The sequence below is a fragment of the Mirounga leonina genome, unplaced genomic scaffold, assembly GCF_011800145.1.
Source record: "Mirounga leonina isolate KUSES-001 unplaced genomic scaffold, KU_Mleo_1.0 Mir_125, whole genome shotgun sequence".
Taxonomy (NCBI): Eukaryota; Metazoa; Chordata; class Mammalia; order Carnivora; family Phocidae; genus Mirounga; species Mirounga leonina.
Window position 1 is genome coordinate 12231044 of NW_023270305.1, and position 20882 is coordinate 12251925.

General features: G+C 37.3%; 1 protein-coding gene across 6 annotated transcripts in view; it reads left to right on the forward strand.

Moving 5' to 3' along the window:
• NCOA1 (nuclear receptor coactivator 1) overlaps positions 1–20882 on the forward strand; it is a 179979-nt gene that overhangs the window by 33661 nt on the left and 125436 nt on the right. For 3 of the 6 annotated variants that reach the window (XM_035000690.1, XM_035000691.1, XM_035000686.1), the window contains exon 2: positions 20404–20469. The exons of 2 other annotated variants lie outside the window; for them this stretch is intronic. In XM_035000690.1, coding sequence (XP_034856581.1) covers positions 20445–20469 — 25 coding nt within the window. In that variant the 5' untranslated portion in view covers positions 20404–20444. Of the gene's footprint in view, positions 1–20074; positions 20470–20882 lie in introns of those variants that run through there. One more of the 6 variants, XM_035000688.1, reaches the window with a different exon arrangement.

Consider the following 20882-nt stretch of genomic DNA (forward strand, 5'->3'; position numbering starts at 1 on the left):
CTTAACACTCACAGGCTCTCCTGACAGGGAAGGTATTTAAGGCAGGGAAGAGGTAGATGAATGGGCTCAGGCTGCCATCTTGAACTAGAAAGCCACTGTTAGTTTTAAAGTGATGTTGGTTTGTAATGTGTCAAGAGGCATTTTGAATTCTCACATAAACATCATAAAGTCTGGAGCAGGATTGCCACTTATTCGTACTCAGGAGTGCAAAGAAAAATGTAGCTTCTTTATAACTCAGTTTTTCATTTTGGTGGACCCTGGTCACTGGGTAACTAGAGGAAGAGTACCAGTCTTACTTCAGTCTGGTAAACCAAGTCTTATCCAGTAATCTAAGCTAATCTCTTTGGATATTTCAGTCTCTGTTTGGATACGAGTCATTCAGATATCATCTCTTCTCTCACACCTTCCTGCCGTGGAATCCAGACTTATGGGTTGGATGTCCATGGCTTGTGTGACCTTGTAGTGGTAGGAGGGTGTCAGGACCTGTGGTCCATGTGCTGTCTCCTCTGGTTACTGTCTCGTGTCCCCTTTGGTGTAAGTGGTTGTGCTACTGCCTAGAATTGTGACTGCTGTGGTGCTGCCAGAACTGCCTTGGGTGTTCTTCAGATGTCTGGCTGAAGTTTGCAACTGATGTTACTTGAGATCTGTTCTCTTGGTTCCCAGGATGCATTGGCCACATTCCCAGGTGTCAGAGATAACCTGAGGTCTGGCTAGGGCTTCGCATTGGCCCCCTAGCCAGGTGGTCTCTTTTCCAGGCCTCTACTGTGGACTTAACTTTGTTCCTAATCACAGTGACTTCTTCTGGCAAACTCACCATCCAGCATCTTTAATTACCTTTCCTGTACTACTTTAGAGGCCTCAGGAATTTCCCAGTGCCTTCCATGATGTGTAGAAAAGGGAGACTCCAGAGCTGATCTCACACCTTTCCTCAGTCTGATCATGCTTCTGTGTATATTTTTTGATGGTTATCTCCAGCTTGTGCGGGGTGTGTGTAGAGGGGAGGTGAGAGTTCGGTGGTATGTGTGTGGGGGGATGCTCCCGGAAGGCAGACACTTGGTACAATCTCAGCAGGAAGGAGAGCAGAAGCCATTCTAACTCCCAGATTTCCTTATTCCATCAAACATTTTTTCCTTTTGCAGCCTCTGCCTGAAGAGAACAATGCGAATATTGGTCTACTCACTTCTCCTGTCTCTGTCTCAGTTTTTTATCCCTCAGTCCTCTGGCCAGAATTAGGAATTGGAGCTTTAATTCACACTTTCTCTAGGTTTGATCCTCCTTCTACCCTAGGTAACAAGTCTTACATTGTAGCTGTCATGAGCAGAAGGAATATCTGCTCTATAATGTGGAAAAACCTATAATCTGTCTTTCAGGTTTGGTTTTTCAAGGCTTTTATCTTATTGCAAAACCCTTTTTAAAATTCAGGTGAATATTAAATATTTCTTTCTCTTCATATTCCTAAACTTCTCCAACCACATGGATGCTGTTATAGAATAGTAGGGAAGTCAGTAGAAGGAAATCAAAATGGGAAAAGTATTTTAATAACTGTTTTCATAATCATTAGGCTATATCTACCCTCATTACTCTTCTTTAAAAATTTCTTTGTTTTTTCTTACACATTTACTCTCTTACCCTTTTAATTATAGTATAGATTCTTATGATTGTGTTTCTGAAAAATATTTTCATTTTTATTTGATTTGTATTAAGCCTGTAATTTGTGGATCATTTTGTGTCTTAATAATAATTTTCCCAAACAGGAAAATAGTCTATGTCTCTATTTTTTTGTATTTTCTTTAAATATTTATCAGTAAGGTTTTACAAAATTTTGGAATGTGACTTTAAAATATAGGTCTCATATTTTTTTTACGATTCTTTTTCTTTTCGATTTTGTTGTTGTATGTGTTTAAAAGCGCAAAATCCAGCTTGCAGTTCAGTTCCTTCTGGCTATGGCTCTATCCTATGTGTTCCCATAGTACTTTGTTCATTGGTCTTTTCTCAGATTCCTCATATTTGTGTTTACTCTAGAGTGTGATCAGCTCAATGGCAGGGACTCAGGTTCTGTTTGTCTTTATTTGCCTTAGTGACTGACATATTCCTGCTCATAGTGGGGGGGCGGGGATCAGCCAACTCCTTCACTGATTTATTTTTCTCCGTAGTACTTACCATATACTTCTTTTAAAAAAAAAAGATTTATTTATTTTATTTTAGAGATAGGGGAGGGGCAGAGAGAGCGTTCCAAGTAGACTCTGCTCTGAGTGTGGAGCCTGACGGGGGCTCAATCCCACAACCCTGAGATCACAACCGGAGCCAAAACCAAGAATAGGACACCCAGCCGACTGTGCCACCCCGGCGTCCCCTTACCATATCCTAATGTACTATATTGTTTACTTATTTGTTTCATTTATTGTCTCTTTCCCCCACTAAATTCTAAGTGCCATAAAGGTAGAGATATTTAACTGTTTTGTTTGCTACTGTATTTCTAATACCTAGAAGAGTACCTGGCACAAAGATGACCAGTGACTGTAGAATGATTAATTAATGAGTTGTTCAAATTTAGATAATTGCCTAAATTAGTCCATATGATCTACCAAATATGATAGGTATAAACTTCTGATATGGAAAAAAAATTAGTAATAAAGTCATAAAGGCATAGAGTTTAAAAGCTAAGAATACCTTAATATCATCTGATTCGGTCTCATTTTGTGAAATGCCCAAAGGTGAAGTGACTTGACTTAAGCACACGGTCAGTTAATTGTTGAGATGGAACAATAATTTAGAACTCTTGAGTAAAACTTAATAATTAATAGTGGCATCTGGATATGTGGTAGGCAGAATATGTGATTGTAGTTAAGAAAAATCACAGGTTCTGGAATCAGATGTAGGCACGTTACCTGATCTTCTGTGCATCAGTGTCCTCCTCTGCAAACTAGGAATAATTGTACCTTTCTTAACAGATTGTTCTGAGATACATATGAGACAAAGCACATTAACTCTTAGCACACTGCCTGGCATTTAGTGGAGGCTCAGTAAAGGTAACTTCCATTATTATTATTTGGAATATTTTTCATCTGTAGCTTGTGGATGTGAAAGGTCTTTAGCTGTTGTTGGAGCTTTAATCCCTGTAGTGTGCCAAGCTCCCAGGTTCTCTGGATTGAGGCATATCTTCTTCCTTTGACCCAGAGAACAGTCTTCTCTGGCAGCCTTTGCCTGTTTAGCACCTACATATCATTCAGGTCTCTCCTTCTATCTTGCATTTTTAAACTTTTATTTTGAGAATTTCTAAGCATATACCAAAGTAGAGAGTATGGAGGAATTGCTGTGTATCTGTTACCCAGCATCAATAGCTGTCAACATTAAGTACGTTTATATATCAAAGAAGCTGTTCTTGATACCCTAGTAAAAATCCTTTAGTTTTTTTTTTCCTTCATAGCATGTTGACCCAATTTGTATCTGATGTTTCTCTTCTCCATTAGACTGTAAATCCCATAAAGGCATGAGTTGTGTCTATTTTCCTTATTGTGATGTATCCAGTATTTTTTACAGTGCCTGAAACATGGGAGGTATTGTATATAAATGAAAACTGAGGAAGGGATTTGAAAAGAGGAACATTTGATAGAAGCCTTTTTTTTTTAAAAAAAAACATTTTATTTATTTATTTGACAGAGAGAGATACAGTGAGAGAGGGAACACAAGCAGGGAGAGTGGGAGAGGGAGAAGCAGGCTTCCTGTGGAGCAGGCAGCCGGATGCGGGGCTCGATCCCAGGATCCCAGGATCATGACCTGAGCCGAAGGCAGAAGCTTAACAACTGAGCCACCCAGGCGCCCCTGATGGAAGCCTTTTGACTAACAAAGATTGAGAAGCATTACTTGGGCAGCTTTATATGAAAACCATAGGTAGCTTCTTAGGCTCAGATTTATATACTTCTAAGCAACCTTGCCCTCTGTTTTTTTTTTTCCAAGTAGGCTTCTGCTACAAAGCAAATTCAAGAATATCAGTTGAGTTTATACAATATTGTCCATTGTAAGTGATGAAATTAACTTTTGGGGATCATTCTTGAATAAGGCAAAATGACTCATTGAGGTTCTAGACCTGTAAGGCTGAGGGATCAAGTACTTCAGCAGCTCTGTGGAGAAGTGATAGTCTTGAGACCCTTACCCAGCCATCAACCTATCTCTTGTTATTATAGCTTCATTTGATGAAAATCAAGAAAACTGTTTTTCTCCTCAAATTGCTATCCCCTCCTACTTTTTTTGTACTGTTTTGAATCAGTAACCATGGTTACTAGTAGAGGCTGCTTAGAGCTTTAAAAACCTCAGTCAGTTTCACAGCTGGAGGCAGAAATGATCTAGATAAAAGCATAAGAATAAAGCTTACTGTGGTTTTTTCCCCCCTGTTAGAACTAAGTTCTTTCATTAGGGAGCACTTTTCATAAAGTGAAATGTTCTTTGTTCTCACTAGAGTAGACAACATTTTCATTTAAATTAACAGTAAGTTAGCACCTGGCTCCTTTTTAGAGTCAGGAAAGGGAGGTAATGCTACCACTCCCCTGCTCCACCAGAATCTACTTTCTCTCTTTCCTCTTCTTTCTTTTCTTTTTTTCCTTACCACCTTCCCTGGGTCAATAGTGAGTGATAGTAATACTGGGATTTAAGGCTCAGATGGAAAAGAATGTGAAGTTGCGGGTTTAGGTTAATGGGGTGAAAAGGGAATGAAAGAGCACTAAAACCTTGGTACAGTGGTACCAGGAGCATGCTTGCCAGGATCAAGAAGAATCAAGGGCCAGCTTTTGTCAGAGGGCCAGAGTAAGTGATTTCTAGAAGGAAAGCTGGGCAGCAAATACTATCTTGAGGGATGACACTGTTCAGAAGGGAGAGGAAATCTATATTTATTAAGCATCTAGTATGTATTGAATACCTGCATAGGTAGTTTCTACTCTATCATGCGCTCTCTTATACTAGGCTGAAAGGATTCTTTTAAATTTTAAAATGACTCATAATTGTTTTCTTTGTAGCGATTTTCTATTCTGAAACTATGCCACCTTCACTTACAGCTGGTTTATACCATCTGGCTTCTTGATGTGATCTAGACCAGATGTTGGCAAACTACAGCCAGTGGGCCAAATCTGGCCTGCAGCCTGTTTTTTGTAAATAAAGTTTTATTAGAACACAGCCACCTACTCATCAGTTTGTGTAGTCAGTGGTTGCATTTGTATTCTGAAGGCAGAATTGAGTAGTTGCTATAGAGACCATATAGCCTACAAAACCTAAAATATTTACTAACTGGCTCTTTACAGAAAAGTTTGCCAACCCGGGATCTAGATGGACTGGATCAGTTCATCTTGGACCAGATGTGGGAATGGTTATAATGGGAGGAAAGCACACTCTTAGGTTATACTCTTTGTGGACATTAGAATAGTGGCAGCATGAAAAGAGGGTTCTGGGGATTTGGATGAACATGGCTTTCTGGGCCCTTTTTAATCATAAGGCCCAATCTAAACTGTGAAAGGAAACCTTAAATGTAAACATTTTGGACTGGAGGGTTTTGTTTTTTTTTTGTACATATTTTTTATTCCTACATACATACCTGTGACCATAGTCTCATATGGATTTATTCTAATTTTGTTACTCATTTTTATACTCACATAAATGTAGATTTACGTAAGTATCTGAATTGGAAGTGACCTTGGAGATCATCTGCTCCAAAATCCTTATTTTACACATGGCAGAACTGAGTTTCTGAGAAGTTGTCCTATAATACCACATGTCACAAAAGCAGATTATTGGCAAATTTGGGGAGTAAAACCCTGGTGTTTTGACTAATTTCCTGCTGTCATGCATTCACACATGAAGCCTACTCTGTAAGGCCTTGCCCAGTGTATCTTTAAGGAGGACTTAGAAAAGCAAAGCTGAAGAGGAGAGAAACATTAGTTCTAAATTCTTATTTAATTCTGCTATTGATATCTTTGCAATTTTTAGTAAGTGTACCATAGATAGAAGTAAGAATCTAGAATATAAATTAGGTTTGTAAGCATGATTATAGACTAAGTTCTAGATATTTGCCTCATTTCCAGGTAAATGTGCAGTTATTCAAGTAGACACAGCCCCTATTCATAGTCCCTGAGTAATTTAATTTGTAAGTGGAACATTGAAGAATCCAGAACCTGTGTTGTTCTAAGTAGGTTACATAAATGTGTTTAAATGTTTTTCACTTGTAAACTGAATAAGCTATGATTTCTAATTTATAATAAAAAGACTTAATTTATTATTTCATAACTTAATGAAAAAATTCCTTAAGAAGATATGCTTTAACTAAAAAGACAAAAGAAATACACTGGAAATTACAGCCATTTTACTTTTATATTTCTGATAGGGAATAGTGTGCATCATAATTGGGGCAGAGTCATTATTTTCCTTAAAAGGCCTCTCCCTTTATCGCATCAGAAAATAATCATAGAATTTCTTCTTGCTGATTCCCTGGGGACCCGTTTTAGATGAGAGAAATCCTAAGAGAAGCATGCACAAAAGGTCTACATTGGAAACCGTACTAAAAGAGCAGATATTAGCATCCTTTTGGCTTATTCTGAAGATGATTTATGAAACCTTAACACCAGCATTATTTGCCTATATTTAATCTCTGCAGAGTTGTGTAATTGCTCCTTTTCTTCCTGTATGTGATAAGTCAGGCCCCTCTACTTTCTTTCCTTTTATGGAGAAGTGTTTTAAATTTTTTCCTTAACTTTCCTTTCTTTTGTAGTGTAATGAACAAATTCATATAACTCAACGAACTTAACCAGTCTTAACTATAAATTAGTTATGTTCAACTTTTGAAGTACACGATTGCTATGTAATCTTTCAGAAATTGAAGCCATTTTAGCAAGTCAGTATTTTATATTTAGTTTTATATTTTTATTGAAGGCCTGTCTCTAAATAGGTTGTATACAGAAAGAATCAAATGGAATATGTGTTTAAGTTTGGAATCCTAAATAAACCTTTTAATAAATTACACCTGGTTCATCAGAATTGAGATTGACATATAATCGTGATGGTTTGGATATCACTTATCTGGAACTCTGATTTACCAACATAGTTTAATGTTCTAAGCTAGTAGTTTGAGTTCTTTAAAACCATATTTCTCTTTGATAGTTACAAAAATAATTGATTCCTCTTTACTGTTGTTTGAAATTTAAAATTTAATTTGTTAATAAAAAAGAACCAGGTGCAAAGTGCTGCTTTGTTTTCAAACTTATTAACATGTCTCCAGTTTATTGAATTCTATTTAAATTTATAAAACATAAGTGTCTAACATGAGTTCTGTGGACCCCTTCAGAGGGTCATTAAACTCTCCTGATATTATGTTAAAATTTTTTTCCCATGTAGGAATTCTTTTGAGATGAAGTGTCTGTAGCATTTAGTAGAGTCTCAAAGCTGTCCATAGCAAACAAGGTTAAAAACCACTTTTGTAGGGGCGCCTGGGTGGCTCAGTCGTTAAGCGTCTGCCTTCGGCTCAGGTCATGATCCCAGCGTCCTGGATGGAGCCCCGCATCGGGCTCCCTGCTCAGCAATGAGCCTGCTTCTCTCTCTCCCACTCCCCCTGCTTGTGCTCCCTCTCTCGCTGTCTCTCTCTGTCAAATAAATAAATAAAATCTTTAAAAAAAAACCAACAAAACACTTTTATAGGACTTCTGAAGCATTGTACCCTCCAAAGGAATATTGAAGGTAAATTTGCTTTGCGTTCTAGAATCACTTAATCATAGACTTCTGGAGTGACCACCGTCCATTTTTTACAGGTGAGTAAATTGAAGCCCCCGGAAGTTAATGATTTACCCAAGGATTAGCAGAGAACCCAGCGGGGCTCTTGTGGTATCCTGATAGATTTCTTAGGGCCTTTTTAGCCTTCCAGCCTCAGCACAGAGGTTGTTGAGCTTTCAACTTGATGGCAAGGTATTTTTATTTGAATACAAAGCTTTTGTGGGCACAGTAGAGATCTTGAGTAATTTGCTGCAGTAGTTTCATGAAGTATTAGTCTGATGCTAGTTTATGTAGTTTGTTGGAGGATATATGGAGGTCCCTGTAGGCCCAAAGGAAAATCTCTTAATCTTCACAAAAAAATTATATCTCTGGCAGTGTCCATTTTGAAGTAGAGTTTAGGGACATATCATTCATTCTGTTAGCAAATATTTATTGTGTGCCTACTGTGGGGATGTAGGTTTGTGAGATTGTATTAATTTAATAATACCAGCAGTTTAATGTTGAAAAGTGTTTTTCTTTCCTTTTTTTCTTTAAAGATTTATTTATTTATTTGACAGAGAGAGAGAGAGCATGAGCGGGAGGGATAAAGGGAGCGGGAGGGAGAGAGAATCTCAAGCAGACTCTTCACTTACCGTGCAGCGCTATGGAGGGCTCGCTCTCACGACCCCGAGGTCACAACCTGAGCTGAAACCAAGAGTCAGACTCTTAGGGGCGCCTGGGTGGCTCAGTCGTTAAGCATCTGCCTTCGGCTCAGGTCATGATCCTGGGGTCCTGGGATCGAGCCCCGCATCGGGCTCCCTGCTCCGTGGGGAGCCTGCTTCTCCCTCTCCCACTCCCCCTGCTTGTGTTCCCTCTCTCGCTGTCTCTCTCTGTCAAATAAATAAATAAAATCTTAAAAAAAAACAAAAAAAAGTCAGACTCTTAATTGACTACGCCACCCAGGCGCCCTGGAAAATGTTTTTCTTTCTAATCACTAACCCAGAGAAGAAAATGTTATATAATAATACTGATAGGAGTTTTTGTATAATAGTCCTTAGTATGGCAGTTGACAGAGTTATGAAATATTACGGATTCTCAGACTACTGGGAATTAAAGAAATTTCCTTATTTAAATAAGCACCAAAGCTAAAAAACCAAGATTTTTGTTTATCACTCTTCACTACCTGATTGAAATATAACTATTGTTCTTGTTAATGATTTTTTATGTTTGAATTTTTGGTCACATTTCTCACTGTGAGCATAGATCCTGAATTTTTATATTATTTGGTAATATAAGGTAGCATAGTTACAAGTGTTAAAGCTATAGCAAATTAATTTGAAGTATTCTTTTTTCAAATTTATTTTAATTTTAGTTTTTTTATTTTTTAAAATATTTTATTTATTTGACAGAGAGAGAGAGAGAGAGAGAGAGAGAGAGCATGAGCAGGGGGGAGAAACAAGGGGAGAGGGAGAAGCAGACTCCCTGCTGAGCAGGTAGCCCGAAGTGGGACTCGATCCCAGGACCCTGGGATCATGACCTGAGCTGAAGGCTTAACAGACTGAGCCACCCGGGTGCCCAATTTGAAGTATTCTTAAATGAACTTAAATTGTAATCCCTTTTCATATATGCTTAAGATGCTTTCAAAATAAGGATTTTATGATTTAATATCTTATTACATTTCAAAGAATTAAAGACTAATCCCTTTTATAATATTCATTTTACATGGTATGCTTGAGATTTATGAACTGTGAGATTTTGTGAATATCTTTCCAGTCCCAGTTAATCAGTTTGGCTTTTAAAACTAAAACAAGATTCTTCAACATGAGTCCTATTTTAAGATTCCTTAGCCAGTTCAGCTTATATATATTAAAAAATCACTCCAAAGGAATACTAACAATGTAGTATTTCTGTTGTATTTGTTTTCACATTCTATATCTTTTAAAATATATTTATTTCTATATTTAAACATATAAGGTATGTAATTGGTTTTCAAGGGGGACTATATGATGAAGTATTTTAGTTATAGGCAGTAAGATTCAATTGATGCAGGAACCTCAGTTGTGTCCTGTCCCTCCCTCCTTCCCGTGCTCCCATGATTAGTATCCTGAGCTCATAACCTTATATTTATTGCATTATAACTTACTGCATATTTATTGTAGTGTTTCTTTCCTCAACTAAACTTCCCCTATTTACAAGTCCTTGAGGTCAAGGATCTAGATCAACTTTGAATCTTCAGAATGTAGCACACAGCAGATGCTCATATGTTTCTTAAATGAATGAATTGATTCAGGGATATGAGGGACCTATCTTTGGGTCCTCTATACTCACCAAACAAGATTTCACACTCTGGGGTACTGTATAATGGTTTTCCAGAGCCTGTATGTCTCCAGAGAGATTGGTTGATTGATGGATGGATTTTATTGGTATACATAATTATGGGGGTTGGCAAATCTGAAATCTGCAGAGCAGACTGGCAGGCTGTACACCCAGGAAAATGTTGATGTTGCAGCTCAAGTCTGAAGATAGTCTACAGGCAGAATTACCTCTTCCTGGGGGGACTTTGGTCTTTTTTCTTTAGAAGCCTTCAGCTGATTGGACGAGGCCCACCTATATTATGGAGGATAATCTGCTTTACTCAAAATCTACTGATTTAAATGTTAATTTATCTTCAACCAAATCCGGAGTCAGAATGTCTATAAGAGAAAAAGAAAAGAAAAAGAAAAAAAGAAGAACTATTATTGCAAAAAGTGAAAGAAGTTTAAGGGACATATATCCCAATGCTGTGGACTTCATTTGGATCCTGATTAGATCAAACCAGTTACAAAAAGATAGTCTTTGTTAGACAAACAGAAAAAAAAAAAAAATGAAGGAGGTATTAGATGATAGGAAGGAATTGTAATTTTATTGGTTATGATAGTTGTTATTGTTCCATTTTAAAAATTGTTCTTTCTGTATAGACTGAAGTTTTTATGGGTCAAACAAATAGGATGTCCTGGGTTCCTTTAAAATACTCCTTCTTTCCATGCCTACAGTAGGTGGAACAAGATCAGCAGAACATTAATAATTGCCAAAGCTGGGTAATGGTGATATAGGGATTTACTGTATTCTATTTCTGTGTATAAAAGTTTCTATAAGAAAAAAGTTTTTTTTTTTAAATGAAAGTATAATAAAAACAGGGCTTGTCACATAGAAAAAAATGTTAATTCATCTAAAAAAAAATAACCTTCATAGCAACATCTGGATTGGTGTTTGACCATATATCTGGGTACTGTGGCTTAGGCAAGTTCACATGTAAAATTAACCATCACAGGTACCAAGTAAGTGATTAATTTCAGTGGGAAAAAGATTCCTCAGCATTTTCATAAAGAAATCAGCTATGGAAAAATTGAAATTTGTATAAAGAATTTTAATAAGTTAAAAAAGACACATGCATGGGTGGCTATGGCTGGGACTATATTTGTATATTAGAATCTTATTTAAGTGCAACATAGGAAAACAATTGAAGCATATGAACAAGTATTACATATTATATAAATTAGGAAATTTTCAGGGAACAGTGATCAGAATGGAGTAAATTTAGGAAAATATTTTTAAAGAATATGCATTTTGATCAAATTTTGAAGAATGTGTGCATGCTATGTATACATATATGGAGTTGGGGGATAATCCCAATATGTAGAATACCAAAGGCCTTTTGAGAGGCTCAGGAGGGAAAGGCAGGGAAAACTGAAAGAGGGCCTTGGGTATACATTTTACATCTGTTAAGCTAGACAATTAAAACAACAAACTTCTGAAAGTTAATTAGGAGGGAAGTGGTTAAATAAAAACATTTTCTTGCAGCTACTGTTCTGCATGCATAATGGGCTAGAGTGGTTTCTAAGCCCCCAAACACAGGAGATGAGAACCTGTACAAAGATTTATAAATAGAAAGAGAATCCAAGTCTCTTAGAGGTTGCTGTAGAACTTTGTGATTTCATGTTGCAGACGAAGATGAGAGAGAATGGATATGCTAAGTTTGCCTAAACTGGCTGTTTGGCACTATAAGAATGATGTTGTTAATTTTGATAGTGATGTGGAAATATAGAAAGTGGGCAGGTAGAATATGATGAATGATGTACCTGCATGACTTAGTAGATATTCCATGAGGTAAGACTTACTGTAGTGTATTCTGTTATTCTCAGCATCCACTCTGAGGCATAAAAGAGAGTACCTTCTTTTAAGGAAATTTTTTTTTTTTTTTAAAGATTTTATTTACTTGACAGAGAGAGACACAGCGAGAGAGGGAACAGAAGCAGGGGGAGTGGGAGCGGGAGAAGCAGGCTTCCCGCCGAGCAGGGAGCCCGATGCGGGGCTCGATCCTAGGACCCTGGGATTATGACCTGAGCCGAAGGCAGATGCTTAACCGACTGATTCACCCAGGCGCCCCTCTTTTAAGGAATTTTTTAAAAAAGGTTTATTTTTTTAAGAGAGCGAGAACACAAAAGTGCAGTGAGGAGGGGCAGAGGGAGAGAGCATCTCGAGCAGACTCTGTGCTGAGTGCCTGGCGCGGAGCCTGGAGCCCACGTGGGCCTTGATCCCGCCACCCTGAGGTCATGACCTGAGCCAGAACCAAGAGTCCGACGCTTACCCAACTGCACCACCCAGGTGCCCCTTAAGGAATTTTATTCTACTGGGTGAGGCCAGCATACTTTGATCACAAAATTTATAGTATAAAATTTAATATTCGAAGATACCAAACTACTGGTAAATCATCTCTATCAATTGTGTAGTTAGTATCTACTGTGACAAAGACCAAAAAAAACTGTAGAAGTTCAAAGTGGGAAGGTATTTACAACTATTTTCTGGGAAGAATTTATGAAATATGTCAGATTGAAGCTCTCATAAAACAGGATTCGGAGCATCTTACATAGTGGAGCTAATGGGACAAGTGGAAAGCCCCACAAGGTAGAGGCTTCGCTATGACCAAAATGTACTGCGTGTTTTAAAAGAAAGCTTTGTTAATTTCAATTTTTTTATAATTTATACACAGCCCTTTTACTTGCTTATTGTGTGTGGTTAATCATTTTTATATGCCTCAGCCTTAGTCCTACTGTTTACATTAGAGCCCTGGTGACCTGAAACTATAGCTTCAGTTAGTTGTATTTACCTTTTTTCTTACTCCCCTTCTCTTTAGTCTGTCAGTCCCAAAAAATCCATGAAAGTATTGGTCACTTCTTGAAAGTAACACTGAGATTATCTCTTATTTTCCATCTGTTGTTCTTTATTTTGTCGTCACACTGTGTATACTTTTGTTTTCATTACTTAGCTTTGCCCATAGTCCTAACAGCGGGGATATTCCTTGGTCCAGAGCCACATATTCCTGCCATTGTCCCTGTGCTTTGGCCTTCCTCCTCTTGCTTTCTTTCCAGATAGGAGCCTTTTTCAATGGTAGTATTTCTTCCTGTGTGTGCTTCTCAGGCCCCATTCTGATTTCTGTTTTCCAAACCTTATTGCCTCTTACTGTATTTCCCATGGTAAATCTCTTCTTCGGATTGCATTTATAGCAGTTTTTAATGATATGCACAGAATTTGAATTACTGAAATAAAACTGCATTTATTTTCTGTATCTCAGTTAATATTCTTTGCCTCAGTTTTCACCAAGTCAACTGATTTTCTTTCTAAGTAGTCTGTATCTTCAAGGTTTCGGTACATATTATCGTCTTGCAATAAAAAATAGCTGGTATTGTGGAGGCTTGTCACTTAGAAAGTTACTGGAGAACGGACTATTTAAAATATTAATGCAGTTTACATGGGTAACTTTCCATAATTCTGTAGCCTCAATATTATTTTAAAAATAATACTGTACATTTATAATCAGTCAGTGAAGCTACATTTTTAACAGTGCTGGGGAAAAAGGATTTAAGAGCTCCTAAGCATCTTAATCCCACTCCTTTCCGTGACAGTTTTATTAATTGGGATTCCTCTGGAGATTTTCTTTGGAAAACAGTCCCACCTTCTTCCCACCTTCACTCAAGAGGGTCAGAATACAAGTATTCCTTTCTTCGCATGTACTTTAAACCTGGTTAGGATTATTATGTCTCCTCCCCTCCACCTTAATTGTTCCTTGTTACTACTTCTGTAGTTTCAGAAAATACTCACTCTAATTAAAATTCAGGAAGAGCACTGAGACTTCAATGTAGCTTTCAGTTGTTATATTAAGTACAATTTACTAAATGGTCATGTGATTGAGGAAGACTAGGAACAAGTAATCGGATGGTCAACTGGTAAACTCTTTTTTAAATAAATGTTATATTCTTTTAAATGTTTATGTAATAACTAGTATTTTTCTTAAATAGTAGTTCTCTAGGTATTCAACAATATATTTTAGTTAATAAATAAGAATATAAATAGAGCTATTTGAAATATTTATATTGTTATTCTCCATAAAATACTATTCTACAATCTCCTTAATCCATTGAATAAAAAATTGTTGTCCTCCATTAAAAATATGTTAATATGAACCAAGCAGTAGTATGTATACCCAGCCTAAGAGATGGAATTTTACCAATACAATGGAAACTCCCTTTGTATGTCTGTCTCAACTGATCCCTCTTCCTGTCTCCCCACAAGTGTAAACACTGTACTGAATTTTGTGGTTGTTATTTTTTAAAATTTTTAAAAGATTTTATTTATTTTAGAGAGAGGGAGAGAGTGCCAGCATGAGTGGGGGGAGGGGCAGAGGGAGAGAATCTTCACGCTGATTCCCCGCTGAGTGCGCAGCCTGAGTCAGGGCTCTACCTCGCTGAGCTCAACAACACTGAGCTCAACAATGCTCAACCGACTGAGCCACCCACGCGCCCTCTTTTAATTTTTGTTTTTTTTGTAATTCAAAAAAATTTTTTAAAAAGATTTTATTAGAGTGGGAGAGAGAGAGAGCACAAGCAGGGGGAGGAGCAGAGGGTGAGGGAGAAACAGACTCCCCACTGAGTAGGAAGCCTGATGTGGGGCTCCATCCTGGGACTCCAGGATCATGACCTGAGCTGAAGGCAGACGCTTAACCGACTGAGCCACCCCGGCACTCCCCCCACCTCTTCTAATTTTTGAAAATAAGTCTTACTGCATATATATCTATGCCTAAACAGAATAGTCTATTTATTTATTTTTGAACTTTATAAAAAATGATATATTGTATGTTTCATCTTAAGATCTTCCTTTAAGTTTCTAAGATTCATTTATATTGCTCTGTACATTTATTTTCATGGCTAGTTGTAAATATGCAATGGTATTGTTTATTGTTGATTGACACACTTGTTTTTGTTTTTTTCTGTTATGAACAATACTACGATGAGTATTTTTATACATATCTTGTGGTTATACATGTGTAAAAGCATCTCTACCTAGGAATAGAATTGCTGGGCCATATGGTATGTGCATTTTCAATTTCAGATAATGCTAAATTATTTTCCAATTTAATTTGTGGCACAGAGTGGCTAGATGTACACTAAAAACTTCCTGTTCTTCCTAGGCACAGATTGGGTTGTACTTTCCACCTTTTTTGCATTAGGGATGTCCATTTAAATGAGTTCTAGTCTGTAGAATAAGAGTAGAAGTAATGTATGCCTCCTTTAGGCTTGGCCCACAGAAATCTGCCATGTGTGATCATTCCAGTTTCTCTTTTCCCATCATTTAGCTAAGTTTTGTTTCTCCCATACCAGTTGTTTCATCTTTCCCTCCCCCTGTTATGTATGCCTGTATAGGTGGAATAGAGGTGGTGGTCAGTGACTGTCCCTGTCTTGTTTCTGATTTTGAAGTGAATGCTTCAAATATTTCACAGTTATCTACAGTACTTTCTGTGTTCTGTAGATACCCTTTGTAATGTAAGGATGTCCTCTTTAGGATTTTTCTAAAATCCTTGTTATCAGTAATGTTGAATTTCATCAAATGTTTTACCAGTTGCTATGGAAATGATCATTTGAGTTTTCTCCTTTGATCTGTTAATTTTGTGAATAATATTTATATCTTTGTAATGTTAAACCATACTTGTATTCCTAGCATAAACTCATATGGATAAATCTTTTGTTCATCAGTGCATTCAATTTGCTAACCAAGTATATGCCTGTATAGGTGGAATAGAGGTAATAACAATTTCAGTAATAACATTTTTTTAGATTCTTAGGTTTGGATAGTAAGGGATGCTCTGTTAAATGACTATTTCAGAAATTCCCAAACTTCCCCAGTTCACGGTGCCCTTACACCAAGGAAATACCTAACAGCTACATTTATTACGCAATTAGGTTCAAACAACTTCATATATATGTCCTAACAGCTTAGTAGCTTTTTGAAAAATACGTACATGAATTCAAAGAAAAAGTTATATTTTCATTTTATTTTTAAAAAACCGCGATTATAGTCGACCTTGAACAATGCAGGGACTACGAGCACTGATCCTCTGCACAATCAAACATCCCCCAAACTTAACTACTAATAGCCTACTCTTGACTGGAAGCCTTACTGATAATATAAACGGTCGATTAACACATAGTTTTGTTTTTACAATAAAGTAAGCTAGAGAAAAGGAAATGTTATTAAAATTATAAGAAAAAGAAAATATAATATTGTACAGTATTTATTAAAAAAAATCCAATGAAAGTGGCCCAGCACAGTTCAAACCCATGTTATTGAAGAGTCAACTGTACTTCCTAATGGGATGTGTGCATCTGAAAGTATTGCATAACTTCTGAAATCTTGGAATCAGACTGGGCACTGCCACGCTCATTTCCTGTTCCAGGTTGATTTTCACACGGTGATTGCTTTTTATGGCAGCAACTACCATAAACTCAGATTTACAAAGAGGTCATCAAAAGGAATGCAGTGTGATTTAATGTTGAAACCATGAAAGAATGCATGTGATGTTTGACAGATGTTGTATATTGCTGTTTCCTTCAAATTGAAAACATCCCTTGACACCCCTGGTGAGTTCACTGTGGCACCTCAGGATGACTTGGAACATAGTTTGGGAACCACAGAACTAGTTAGGTCCTGACTTTTGGGGGGGAATGGATAGTGACAATGTGGACATAAGAAGATACGGGATTTTTTACCCCATTTGATACATTTTATAAAGCATTGAGGTGAATTGGGATAACAAAGGATATCAGCCTCACCTTTAATAAAATGTGCTGTATAAATTCATTTTTTGTGTTGAGGCTTTGTGAGGGATACCTGTATTTTATTTAGAGTTTCACACCTGTGTTCAAGAGTAAGATTGACATATTTCTTTTACTAATACTGTTTGGTTTTAGTATTAAGGTTATACTGGCCTCATAGAATGAATTGGGGAATATTTCCTCTTTCTGACACACTTTTTGGTAAAACTCAACTGCCTTGTGAGAAGATTTTTTTTTTTAATTGTTATGATTGAGTTTTCTTTTTTTTTCATTTGCTTGTCTATATTTTCTTATTTTCTATAATGCCATACAATATACCTTTAAGAGCAAGCAGTCTTATATCAAGACACAAAAGAAAATCTGTGTATGGAATTAATGCTAAGTAGTTTGGTTACTCAGTCCTCAAAGCCTGTACTTTTATTTTTTTTTTAAGATTTTATTTATTTGACAGAGAGAGAGCACAAGTTGGCAGAGAGGCAGGCACAGGGAGAAAGAGAAGCAGGCTCCCCACCAAGCAGAGAGCCGGACGCGACGTGGGGCTCGATCCCAGGACTCTGGGATCGTGACCTGAGCTGAAGGCAGACGCTTAACCGACTGAGCCACCCAGGCACCCCAAATCAAATCCTGTACTTTTAAACAAAGCTAATTGACTCATGGTTTGGGAGGTGATTTTTATTTTTATTTATTTATTTTTTTAAAGATTTTATTTATTTATTTGAGAGAGAGAGAATGAGAGACAGAGAGCATGAGAGGGAGGAGGGTCAGAGGGAGAAACAGACTCCCTGCCGAGCAGGGAGCCCGACGCGGGACTCGATCCCGGGACTCCAGGATCATGACCTGAGCCGAAGGCAGTCGCTTAACCAACTGAGCCACCCAGGCGCCCTGGGAGATGATTTTTAAACTATTGATTTAGTTTCCTTGACAGCAGTAGGATTATTAAGTCTTTCCATATCTTCCTGGGTTAGTCTTTTTTTTTTTTTAAGTAAGGAAAACTTCTTTTGAATAACTTTAGATTTATAGAAAAGTTACAAAATAATATATTGAGTTCTAGTATGCCCTTCAACCACCCCACCCCATTCTTAACATCTTCCATTACCATGATACATATGTTAAAACTAAGACAGGACATTGACTAATTAAACTTCAGACTTTATTTGGATTTGAGTAGTTTTTTCAATAATATCCTCTTTCTGTCTGGGTTCCAACTCAAGAGCATTGTGTTGTATTTGGTGGTCATGTCTCTCCAATGTCCTCTAGTCTGTGACACTTTCTTAGTTTTTCCTTGTTTTTATGACCTTGACTCTTGAGGTGTGCTTACCAGCTGTGCTATAGGATATCTCCCTATCTGGGTTTGTCTCATGTTTTTCTCATGATCAAACTGAGGTTATGAGAAGAATCCCACAGAGGGGAAGTGCCATTCTCATCACATCATTTTAGGGGGTATATGATATCCACCACGTCACTGATGATGGTAAATTAACCTTCCTCACATGGCTGAGGTAGTGTTGCCAGGTTTTTCCAGTGTGAAGTCATTACTCTTCTCTTTCCCTACTTAATTATTTGGTAACGAGTTCCTAAGCCACTCTAGAAATTAAGCTCCACCTCCTAGAGGGAGGGGTAGTTCCATATATTTTTTGGAATTCTTCTCTTTACTTATTTGTTCGTCATACGTTTCTATCAGTGTGTCCTAGGTTAGTTTTAATGGGTTTTGTTTTAAGAATTTACCTATTTCATTTAAGTTTTCAAATCTATTCGTGGAAGGGTTTTCATAACACCCTGTTTGTTTCATAATATCCCAGCAGATCCTACCCTTTGCTTTATTTATAGTTAGGTTCTCCATTCATTTTTAATAATTAACTTGTATCTTTTTTTCTTGACCTCATCAAGGGTATTTTGTTACTGATTTCAAAGAACCAACTTTTGGCTTTATCATTCTCTTTATTGTGTTTGTTTTCCATTTCATTGATTTATGCTTTTATATTTCTTTTTATTTTTTTAAGGTGAGGTTATTTTTTAAAATAACTTTTTTTTTTTAAAGATTTTATTTATTTATTTGATAGAGACACAGCGAGAGAGGGAACACAAACAGGGGAAGTGGGAGAGGGAGAAGCAGACTTCCTGCTGAGCAGGGAGCCTGACGTGGGGCTCGATCCCAGGACCCTGGGATCATGACCTGAGCCGAAGGCAGATGCTTAGCGACTGAGCCACCCCGGCGCCCCTGAAATAACTTTTTAGTTAGACATTTACCCCATTAAATTTCAGCCATTCTTCTTTCCTAATAAAAGTATTTATGGAAATACATTCTCCTCTGAGTGTTGCTTTTGCTGCATTTTATAGTTTTGAAGTGTAGTATTTTCATTATTACTTCATTCTTAGTTTTACAGTTTTTTTCTGTTAAAAGATAAATTTTTTTCTGTTATTATTTCTTGAATTGTGAGTTATTTAGAGATGAAGTTTTAAATTTCCAAGTGCTTGGCAGTTTTGTGTTTAGTTTCTTTATGACTTTTCTTTCATTGTATTATGATCAGAGAATATAGTCCTTCTGGTGGTGGTGATTATTCCATTCTCTCCTCCATGTTTCTTTTTTTTTTTTTTTTAAGATTTTATTTATTTATTTCACAGAGAGAGGCACAGTGAGAGAGGGAACACAAGCAGGGGGAGAGAGAGAGGGAGAAGCAGGCCTCCCGCAGAGCAGGGAGCCCAGGGCTTGATCCCAGGACCCTGGGATCATGACCTGAGCCGAAGGCAGACACCCAGTGACTGAGCCACCCGGGCGCCCCGCTCCTCCATGTTTCTTAACCTCTCCTTCACACTTCCCTTCTAGTGACCGTGTAGGCTGCTGTAAATTTGTCATAGCTGTCTCACTCTTCACTTTGTTTTAGTTTCTAGTTAACTCTTTCATTGTGGTTTTACTTGCTGTGTTTTTCAGTTCTAGCACTTCTGTTTGGCTCTTTCACATTTGTCTGTTCATTTTTTTATACCCTCTTGGACCTTACTAGTGTTTTGTATTTGCTTTTTTTTTTTTTTTTTAAGATTTTTATTTTATTATTTGAGAGAGAGAGTGCGCACACAGAGGAGAGGCAGCAGACTCCCCGCTGAGCAGGGAGCCCAACACGGGGCTCGATCCCAGGACCCCAAGATCATGACCTGAGCTGGAGGCAGATGCTTAACTGATTGAGCCACCCAGGCACCCCTCTATTTGCTTTTCTCTTATGTATTAAACATATTTAATATTCTATATTTGATAATTCTAATATCTGAATTTGCAGGAAATTTTTACAACAAAATTTTTAGATTTTTACTGATATTTTGTAATAGTGCCTTATTTACTTGTGTGTTTTGTGATTTTCTTTTTGAGTTCTGAACTCCTTTTCTTTGGAATCCTATGTAATTATGAAAACTCTTTTTGGTTTGGGTTTAGGATACATTCTTCTAGAGAGGATTTTATTTCCTTCTACTATGTGCTTGGAATTGGGGGGCTTAGTCTATGAACCTGGATTTTTAACTTAAAATTCTTACTCTTGGTTTTTAGGAACATCCACATCGTGTAGATGATTCAGGCATCAAATTCTCATGATGTGTTTGCTAAAGCGAAGAGGTAAATCTTCCTTGATGTTTGCCTTTGAGGTGTTTTTGATGTTTGAATTCATCCTTTTCCTGGGTTATTGTCCTTTTGGGCCCCAACTTTGTCTGATGGTCTCTGAGCCTTTTTCCTTTATCTCTCTCACTCCTAGTTTATGCCCCCTGGATTATCTGGCAGCTTTGCCAGATTGCTTGCTTTTCTGTCTTTTTTCTTGATTTGTTTCCATTCTTAATGTTAGTGGTTTTCCCTTGCATTCTTTATGGGGTGTCCCGCATTGAAAAGGGTACTTTTTATATTTTATTGAGCAGTTTCAGATGCTATATAGCAGAAATGTCTTAAGACCTCTAGTATATTTCAGAGAATGGAAATCCTATTGGAAATTTTTCAAAAGAATAGTTTCTAGAAACCAGTCCAGACCCACAGACTAG